The sequence below is a fragment of the Oncorhynchus kisutch genome, linkage group LG28 (assembly GCF_002021735.2).
Source record: "Oncorhynchus kisutch isolate 150728-3 linkage group LG28, Okis_V2, whole genome shotgun sequence".
NCBI lineage: Eukaryota > Metazoa > Chordata > Actinopteri > Salmoniformes > Salmonidae > Oncorhynchus > Oncorhynchus kisutch.
In genome coordinates, this window is record NC_034201.2 from 31632244 (window position 1) to 31642822 (window position 10579).

The 10579-nt window shown below is 39.8% G+C and overlaps 2 protein-coding genes across 4 annotated transcripts in view; one reads left to right on the plus strand and one right to left on the minus strand.

Moving 5' to 3' along the window:
- LOC109872460 (galactosylgalactosylxylosylprotein 3-beta-glucuronosyltransferase 1) overlaps positions 1-2553 on the plus strand; it is a 45929-nt gene extending 43376 nt beyond the window's left edge. The window contains exons 6-7 of one of the 2 annotated variants that reach the window (XM_031808479.1): positions 644-747; positions 1560-2553. In XM_031808479.1, the coding sequence (XP_031664339.1) occupies positions 644-730 (87 nt within the window). In that variant the 3' untranslated portion in view covers positions 731-747; positions 1560-2553. Of the gene's footprint in view, positions 1-643 lie in introns of both variants that reach the window. The other variant, XM_020463676.2, reaches the window with a different exon arrangement.
- On the minus strand, positions 1927-10364 carry LOC109873410 (beta-galactosidase-1-like protein 2). Of its 2 annotated transcripts, none has more exons than XM_020465066.2 (19): positions 10150-10364; positions 9592-9777; positions 8827-8895; positions 8171-8266; positions 7562-7670; positions 7347-7439; positions 7039-7120; positions 6844-6908; positions 6583-6667; positions 6131-6268; positions 5851-5931; positions 5547-5653; positions 5196-5342; positions 4931-5002; positions 4723-4801; positions 4532-4619; positions 4186-4297; positions 3222-3338; positions 1927-3029 (listed from the first exon to the last, which is right to left on the minus strand). In XM_020465066.2, exons 1-19 carry the CDS (start codon positions 10239-10241, stop codon positions 2943-2945), a joined length of 1905 nt encoding a protein of 634 aa, XP_020320655.2. In that variant the 5' UTR covers positions 10242-10364; the 3' UTR covers positions 1927-2942. The 2 variants fall into 2 exon arrangements, with proteins under 2 accessions (XP_020320655.2, XP_031664337.1); XM_031808477.1 differs by having other exon boundaries at positions 5214-5342; positions 10150-10339.
- Positions 10365-10579: the final 215 nt, after the last annotated feature.

Sequence of the window (10579 nt, forward strand, 5' to 3'; positions counted from 1 at the left end):
GCTAAATGGCATATAATATTATTATATTAAAGAGGTGTGTTGTGACTGTTGACCATTACAAGACAAGTAGACAATTATATTGGTTACAGCTGATATTACACTGACATTATAATCTTGTTGTAGTGACTTTATTTCAACTAGTTTGGTGCTCTGAAAATGTGGTCATAACAAATAGTGGTATGCACAGCACAGGAAGTCACTGAAGCAAACTTGTCTTTTAGTTGTTCTTTTCCACTGTAAATGGAGGAGAATAATGCTCTTACTGTATGGATTTCAATAGGCTTTCAGTTGCTAAGGCCTTTATTCCTCAACATTTTTTACATTTTGCCTCATGAAATGTACTTCCGATCAACTGCTTTCGAAAATGCATGTTGTTTCATCAACCCATGTGTTTTAGACCCCTTGCATCTCACCTGTGTTCACACACTCGCACACACAGTTCTGCACTCCAAATGTTGACCATGTTTGAATATCAGTGCGAATCTAGCAAGTGAATCATACTTCCGCTCTCTACAACAATACAAACATCTTCAAAAACACGATAAAAAAGGTGCGCAAAGATTTGTGGATCTTTGAACTGGTACAAACATGCTTTCAGCTGTACCTTCTCCACCTTTTTAACTTGCACCCCCCAACCCACCAGGTACTTGTATGGCACACTAGGACAGAGAAACCTGTTCTGGTGAATGAGGGAGAGAAAGGATTTACCGACTCCAACGTGGAGATATGAAACTTCTTCCAACACAGGTAATAAGAACGCTTTACATTGACTGGGATTATGTACCTTTCCCAAAGTTCCCAGGTTTTTCAAACAGAATTTTGCAACCTTATGTCTGAGGGCCAACCTGTCTATCCGAGCCTCTGTGAGCTTATTATTATTATATTAAAACATGTAACATTATTTTATTATTCATAGAGTAAATCTTTGCCGAATCTGTCTGAATTTGTATAACAGGGATGTTATGATTTCATAAAATAAAAACTTGACAAATGATCCATACTAAAAAGCTATTTTTATGGTTTAATGTCTATGAACCCCTCTTCAAAACCAGTTGCCTAAACAATTATCTCAATGTTTGGTATTAATGAAAATGTAACTCTGAAATTATTTCTTAATTATGTATTTTCTTTATCTCCTAAGCCCATATACTTTACACCATTGAGTTATTAATAAATATGACTGTCATTCCAAACGGACTGACAAAAGACAAGGCAGGTGGGCAGGATTGGAGTTTAACATGTATTTACAGTAATAGTACTGTAAAGGGAGTCAGACAGCCACCTTGTCTACTACAAGCAGCACAAAGCCATGTATCAATACAGGTGTAGAATATCAAAGCATAGCTTCAAAGAAGGTGATACTGTATCTAGCTAAGCGTTTTACTGATGCATCGATGGAAGCTGTATACGAGGAGCTAGCCAGTCGCCAGAGTGCAGCTTAAGACAAAAGACTGTCGGTGGTTCAGACTACTGTCAATAATTCCTTACAGTAGCCAATAAGAAGCATTGTCAACCCAGCCGACACAAACCAACTGTCCAATCAACATCCTTAAAACTAGGTACTGGACCAAACCGGACCAATCAGGGGACCCGAATGGCCCTTGTTTGCTGGTGATTGGGCTCCCTTTGTCGTAGAGCGGACTGTTCTTAGGGTGTGGAGCAGACCTGGATAAAGGGGTCCTTGTCTGACTCGAGTCAGCATTGACTGAAAGACTGATCTGGAGAGGACAGGAACCCTTCCCACGTTCCACTGTAAAACACTGAACAGACACAGACAGCTACACTCCCTCAAATCACTAATTAGGACACGTCTCATACACATACACAGATAGGCGTGCACAGTGTACAGACATACAAATGCGTGACGCACATGCACACAGACTTTTGGTTGTTTGTTTTTTGTCCATTTGTCCATCCGCTTTACTGATCACATAACACTACTGATTGTATCAGCACTTTAAGATCAGGCTCTGCTGCCTATGTTCATTTTGGTGTGAAATGCTGTTTCACCTCCAACAGAAAATAGGTGAGGACGTTTGCCAGTGAAATCGTTTTATTTAAAAAATAAAAAATAAATGTTATAATGCTAGTCAATGCAATATTATTATTTCACAACACATACTACAGTCACAGGATTACATGCCAGTAATAGTCTTCCCTTGATACAGTATGTCATTTTCTGACCAGTCTGGACCCCAAACGCCACTTATTGACCTTTGATTTGATATTCAAAGGTAAACAGAAGGAATACTTCTGCATTGTAAACTGCCACTGTAATATTTATATGTAAATACCATCATAAAAATGCACTTAGAATGTACTTAGTATGTCAGCATCTCTTTGCTTTCCTTCTTTGACGTGGTTTATTATTCTTGTTGATATTTTAATTTCTGTTCAAAATCATAGCATTGGTTTAATTTTGTATTAATCAGTCCTATACAGTCCTGGTCTCAGGGAAGATACATTATTGAAGTGCCAAGCACATACAGCACACTAACTCATATTTGCCAATTTGATGCATGATGAATACTAAAATAAAACTGCTGAAGCTCTTGTAGTCTATCAATCAGTGGTCAGATGATACAGGTATAACATTTTGTTTGGAAGCAAGGGTCACCAGAATGCTATCATTAACATGACATGCCATTTGTTATAACCAAAATACTTGTCATCATGACACATACAGACGTTGATGACTTGTTTAGCCAACACAATGATTCCAGTTGAAAATAGCTTTGTTTTTAGGCTGTGATATTTTGTTCTCATTAATAGATTCAATAAAAATCCAGTTTGGATGATATTTACGTCAATAAAATGATGAACAATATGTATGGTGAGTTATCCCCATACAATGTACAGCATTTTGGGTCCCAGAGAAAAATTTAAAATAAGATCCATCCAGTATTATTGTTTATTAAAAGTACAGTAGCTTGGGAATTCAGTTACTGAATGTCCACAGCCATGCCCAGATCAGGAGTCTCTTCAAACGTGATTTTATAATCAGCTTCCTGCTCTTCAAACACAATGACCTGCATGATGATGATGATTATGATGTTGATGAAAAAGAAGATGATGAAGAAACACATGAGGGTGACTGAACGAGACTGTAAGTAAACACAACTTTGTGAACCTAAGACTAAGAACCTAAGACCATGTATGATCTCTTTTAATGTCTTATTTGACCATAATGTTGCTGACTAAGTGCTTGTAGTGAGTCCTACCTGGTTTACTCCACTGTTGAGAAAAGGTCCTGGGAGGTAGAGTGTTTGCTGGGGGCCGATATACCAGTGGCGCCCCAGGTTCAAACCATTGATGAAGACTACCCCTTTGCCCCAGCCCTGCAAAGATTATTTATTAGTTTCTACCATTCTTTTCTGCAGATCCTTTCAAGCTCTGACTTGTAACGGTTTTCTTTAGGTGAAGTAGAGGCGGACCAAAATGCAGCGTGGTTTCTTTGATTCATGTTTAATAACAAAAAAAAGATCAACACGAACACTACAAAACAATAAATGTGGAAAACCAAAAACAGCCATATCTTGTGCAAAACACAGAGACAGGAACAATCACCCACCAAACCCAACACAAAACAGGCTACCTAAATATGGTTCCCAATCAGAGACAATGACTAACACCTGCCTCTGATTGAGAACCATATCAGGCCAAACATAGAAATAGACAAACCAGACACACAACAACCCAGCTCACGTCCTGACCAACACTAAAACAAGGAAAACACATACGAACGATGGTCAGAACGTGACATGACTATGTATATGTTTAGATGGCTTTCTTTCATTGATCCCTAATATTCTGAACCCGTTATCTCAATATATTATATTGAGTCTATAAAAAAAGTATCATTAATGGTACACCGTATTTAAAGGGATGGCTTTAGATAAATGTACTGAAAACACCATTGAATGAAAACTCCATGAGGAAATCTACTTGCCAGCAAGTGGGAGGTTTTTCAGCGGTTTAATACAATATATTCAGTCTGCATAAGGGAGACACTCCCAAAGAGCTCATTGTGCATTTCCTAAGTCTGAAAATCAGGCCCTTAATCACAAGACTTCCCTGCTCCACTTCCACGATAACAAACATACAATAGCATCAGAGAGAAGCACACACACCATAACAAGTGTCACAGCCAAAGTATCACAGTATAATATGACTGTATTTACTCACTGGTAGCTTGACGAAGGTGTCACTTGGATAGCCGTAGGTAAACATTCTTCCCAGGAAGAATCCAGGGAAACTGGGAACGTGTGGAAGGGACATCCAAGGCGCCTGGTTGAGGCTGAAATAGATATTACTCAAGGTATAGTCACAAATATATTAACGCCACACGGTTTAATATGTACATGCATACCATCAAAGAGTGGGCCACCATCAGAAATGTGTTCCATGAAATGTTCACACGCAAACATTGGTTTACTTGATTGGTATCTGTAGTGCTCAAGCTCATAAAAATGACTTTTTATGAACTTGATTGTTTACAAGTACTACAAGTTGAAAATTAAAATATACAAACCTATCAATAAAGCTGGTTTTCATATCCAGACTGTATATTGTGAAGTCCCTCAAAGGACTGTTGTTCAATAGAATGTCACCTACGAGACCTAAAATACAACACAGACAATAAAAAGGCATCAAAGCTGAAAATAAGGACATTGTTATCGGTTTCTGCTACAGTAGAATAATATAGGCAAAATAGGTGTGCACCTTTGCGCTGTTTATCTAGAGCTTTCCCATAGTGAACTCGTCCACAGTTCTCAACCAGTAAGCTCAATGTCCGTTTCTCCTGTAGTTAGAATATTAAATCATTATTTGGCTCCATACTTTTTGTTGTTGACAATTATGAAAGTTTGAAAAGCTTGTAGGTACTATTTGGAAGTAGCTTCCAGTAGGCCTCGTGTTCATGTTGTAGTACCTTTCCATCAGGCACCGCTAGCTCCAGATTCTGATGCTTGAAAATGCCAATGTAGTGTCTGTCCACAAACACCTAAAAACAAACTTCATATCTGTCAAATAAATGCCTTCAAACGTGACTGTATTTTACCAGCTTCTTTATCATAAGAGAATCATAATAGATTTCCACATTAACAGGACCATTTGAATAAAAAAAATGTGATAGAACTGTGTCATAAACTCTAAATTTTAACAAGACATCGTGTCTATAGGATGTGTAGACCCACCAGGGCTCTGTCCCGTACATTGTCTCCAGACTTGAGGGAGCCTCCGCTGGTTATAATGGTCTCATAGAGGGTATAGCCATAGGACTGGCCATTCCCACTGTTCACTGGGAGATTCTCCATGTTGACTGGGGTTGGTGATTTAAATGGCTAGAGAGACATAAAGAGCCACACACACACACAGTCGTGAAGCGTAAGTTTGGTGTAGATCTGACCCATGCATACGCATACACACGAATACAGTACATACACACATATGCACATATGCACACAGAGGCACAAACAGACCCACACACACACACAGACCGACCTACACATGGACCAGCACACACACACACATATGTACACGCATACCTCCTCAGCGAAGGTCAAGGCGTCCCACAGAGAGAGGTGCTGGTACATGATGGCTGGCTCATACGTCTCCTTCCAACGCAGGGCTGGCATATCAGGGAGCTTCTCACCTCCGACACACAAGGACAAGGGAGTCATCAGACAGTGAGGTCACACACAGTCTTCCAGACTCAGGTTACAGTAAAACTAACCCTGGATTTGAACACATTTCCAATGGGGATTCTCTATTGGTCTGGAAAACCAGCCCTTAAAGTTGACAAAAGTCGGGCTATTTAATTATTATTTTTACGTTTAGTGATCAACTTACTGTGGTACTGACTGAATAGATCCCTGAGAAGGTGATACTTTGGCGTGTATTCTCCCGATTCGGACAGAGGTGCATCATAATCTGGATAACAGCAATCATCAGTCGGGACAGAGAAGATCTCTTATGACATGTTGGTACACACTGCCACTCACTGGTGGCAATGTGCAATACAAGATAATACAATACAAAACTCATTTGTGAGAGGAAACTTCAAAACACATTGCCACTAGTGTAAATTGGAATGCTGCTAAAACCTGTAATACATATCTGGATAAGATACCATAGCTTGTGATTAGTGCCTTGTAGATTGGGTTTGTCAGTGCTCCACTCATGAAGCCAAAGTTAGTCCCTCCGTGGAACATGTACAGGTTGATGGACATGCCGCGTCTCAGAATCTCCCGTACAGCAGAAACCATATCTGACGAACAAAGAGATCATTCATGTTCATCGCAGATATCAAACAATTTAATAACTGACATTTTGGAGAAGCATGTTAATGTGGAAATGACAGGCAAAAGAATATGTTCATGAATAGCAGCTTCAGAAAAACTCCACAGTCTGAAAAACTACAGAATAAGTCATTTCACTGACTACTACTTTTAAATCATTGCGGAATCCTGCATATACTGGAAAGATGAAGGTAAACACATGTAAAGAGGTTCAGGACAGGGAGAAATGGAGGGACCATGACAAAGCCTAAGTAAGTAAGTAAGCTTAAAAATACAACCCTACCCTCTTGAGCGAGGACATGGTGGAGGTCTCCCCATGCATCAAACCAGCCTGTCCAGCACTCCATCACCATCATGGGGCTATTGGGCTGCCATGCATAAATACACAGTCCACAACATACACATGATCAATACAGACTTGTGTCATTTTAAAACGTGGCCAATGTATAAATACTTTGCTGATCTTCCTAGTAACCTTTGCTAAGCATTTGTTGAAAATGTTTTAATATGAAGATGAGGAGCAAGTGGAGTGGATGAGACGTACCTGAATAGCATTCAAATACTTGATGTCCCCCTGATTTAGTTTCTGTAGATTCACTGTTCTGATTACTATAAGATAGGTTGGAATGAAAGGAATATACTGTAAAATGACAGCAGAACTTTAATCAGGGAATGTGGACACAAGGACGGTGTAAAATAAGGACTCTGTAAGTGCGTCAACTGTAATGATAAACTGTACCTCCTGTCACACCCCCTTCCTTTAATCCCTCATGGTTATCTGACGTCAGTAAGAGCTCATTGATTCCTCTGGACTGTAGAGCCTATGAAGAAACACAGTAGTGAGTACCAATATTGGACATGACCCATACATTATAAAACCTCATTGGATAATGCCATACATACCGTAATTACATTGTGTGTGTGTGTGTGTGTGTGTGTGTGTGTGTGTGTGTGTGTGTGTGTGTGTGTGTGTGTGTGTGTGTGTGTGTGTGTGTGTGTGTGTGTGTGTGTGTGTGTGTGTGTGTGTGTGTGTGTGTGTATGATTACCTCCTTGATGAAAGGCATGTAAGTGTTATCCATTGCAAATGATCCATATTCATTTTCCAACTGTACAGCAATGATGGGCCCTCCTTTCTTGAACTGAAAAAAGCAAAAATACATTTTCAAATGATATAGGACAATTATACCGTTAATGTATTCCATAGCTATAGCTTTAGTTTGGCTACAGCCAGGTTCTATTTGAATAGGAACCAAGTAATGACCTGTAGAGGAACCACTTTTGGAATGAGCTTGTCAAAGAACGTGTTGACTGCCTCAGCAAATCCTGGGTGAGTAGTCCTCAACCTCATACTCTCGTCACGAAGAAGCCAACTTAACCGAGGGAAGAAAAGAGAGTGGAAAAGTATTATTAGAACTGCCAGGGAGAAAGAGAATTGGGGGTGTTGTAGTCAGTGAAACTCACTGTTCATGAACTGTTGAGTCATATTCCCAGGAGGACAGAAAGGTAGAAGACAGTCAATCCACTCCTCCCTGGGGTATAGCATAAGTTGTTTACCCTGGTCCCCATGGTCGCATATTACAATCAAAATGGTACCTTGTGTTGCTAGATCAAGTGCCTCTGTGCAAAACACATTTACACGCTCCGACTTCCTTATTACATTTACTGAGGAATGTTGCCTCAGAAATGTCCTGGCTCTTAAGAGTAGACAATTCAGCAGTAAAGTAGTGTAGGACAGAGTCTCCTATTCAAAATGGATGGCTCCATTGGCCTCAATTTCACCAAACTCCAAATGCAGTGGTTTAAAAATGGAAGGTTAGACAGACAGATAGACAGGCAAACATACAAATAGATAGACCGACAGCTGACTGACCTCGGCAGCCCTCCTAGGTCGAGCTCAGAGCAAATGTATGGCCCTGGACGCAGGATCACCCAGAGTCCTACCTCAGCAGCCAAGTTAATGTAGGCTCTGGGAAAACAAGACACAATGAAGAGTTATAATCAGTCAGGTACACCAATTACTTCACCTCAACACCAGTGGCAAAAACAGGGACATCACTCTTTACCAAAGATTGTCAGTACTTTTCAGATATAAAAATAAGCCCACTTCTGGACTGAGGTATGATTTTGGAGTGTAAGTTTCACTTGAGCATCAGATTTGCAAATATTCTGTGAACCATAGAAACATGAAATTGGTGTGAACCCAAGTCCCCTGGAAACATGATAAATCATGTGACCTGACCTCAGTGCCATTAATTGCACAGCAAGCGCTGTTGTTGTGGAGATGCATTGGATGTTGTCTGGATAGTGCATCTGCTAATCACTCCCATGAGCATGGCAGTTCGAGTAATAACAACACCTGATGCCAAAAGATGTAGAATGAAATTGCCAATACATTTCAGTCGTTTGAGTATTAATGCCAGGGGGGATAAATAAGATGAAAGGCAATTGTTTGTGTTTGTATAGAGCAATGGAAAGCTGCAAACGTTCAACTGTAAATGGTGAAGAGGAGGAACAGGGGGTCCTTACTCTAAATCCAACTCTGTTTGAAAGTGGAAAACCCCTCTCTCTGGCTGATGTAAACTCCATGGTACATATCTGCAAGATAAACAGAATGCTCCTCATTATCGCCCAACAAATGACCAGTCATGAACTATTACAACACACACACACACACATAACATGCGCACACATGTATACTGATGCCACAGGCACACTGAACACACACACACACACATGCATACTGATGCTACACACACACACTCACACAAACACTTTCACACTCACCACATATACTGCAGTTACTGTCTATTATCTATCCTGTTGCCTAGTCACTTTACCCCTACCTACTGTATATATTCATAGCTACATAAACAACCTTGTACCCCTGCACATCGACTCGGTACTGGTACTCCCTGTGTACAGACAAAGTTTTTTTACTCATTATTGTTATTCGTTATTCAATTCCTCGGTTTACTATTTCAAATGTATTTATTTTTATCTTTAATTATGCATTGTTTGAAAAGGACCTGTAAGTAAGCATTTCACTGTTAGTCTACACATGTTGTTTACAAAACATGTGACAAATAAAATTAGATTTTATTTTATGAGTAACTATTGTACTGTAGGCTTAAGTTATGACCAAATTGGAACCCTATTCAGTATAGTGCACTACTTGGACCCATAGGACCCATAGGACCCATAGGACTCTGGACAAAAGTAGTGCTCTATGAATAGCATGCCATTTCAGATGGTCAAAGGTAGTGATTGCCTTAGTGATTGTATGCTACCTACGTAGTGAGGGTGTTGATGCCACAAGCCTTCATTTTCATCAGGCGGTCTCTCCAGTAGGCTCTAGGGACCCGGAAGTAGTGGACGGATCCCCCCAGAATACGGAATGTTTCTCCCTCCAAGGTGAACTGGGACGAGTTGGCACTCAAACCTACTCTCCTGCTCATTCTCCTGCCTCCGGGCGCAGTACTAGGCAAGAATTGTCCGTGTCACGTTGATTTGGGTCAATAAACATTGAACAATACAGGTCACACAAGTAGTACTCCTTTCTAGGCTAGTTCCAGATGGGACATAGTCCTCCAATCTTATAAATAGATAATATGGATAAAATAAGGTACTTTTGTGTTATCCACTATCAAGAAATGATATGCATGAAACCACACACAGTTGTATTCATCCTTTTTACATACTGGATAGAAAAGGGCACTGTGTGAAAGTCCAATACTTCAGAGTAGGGCTAATCATTGAAGTGAAGACAAAATATTTTTTCCGGCTATCAATTCATGCTCATAAAACATGCCATAGAATGAATAATAAGTCAAATATTATTATCTTACTTACCCTAGGTACCGGTACATGATGAAGCCAACAATGCTCAAACATAGAAGTGCATAACGTCTTTTGTGGGCTTTCCTTATTCTTAGAACAACCATCTGTTAATAGTAAATATATATGTTAATCTGTTATCTGTTGATAGACAGTACTTACTTTATAGAAATGAAACCCTTTCCAATGACAAACACATCTAATCTGCTCGGATCTGCTGGGGAAAATGTAGCTAGGAGGATCACTGCAACTCCCTCAGGATAGATAGAGTATAGCCTATTAAGCATTGCACCGCCCAGAAAGGGTGTGTTTGTGCGATGGTGTGAGAGAGAGACTCTTTGAGACAAAATAAATACATTGAGACATTTCCACATCATAAATTGATAGCCTATCGAAGCAAAATGCTGAAGAATTTAAAATATGAAAGTATTTATGGGACATTATT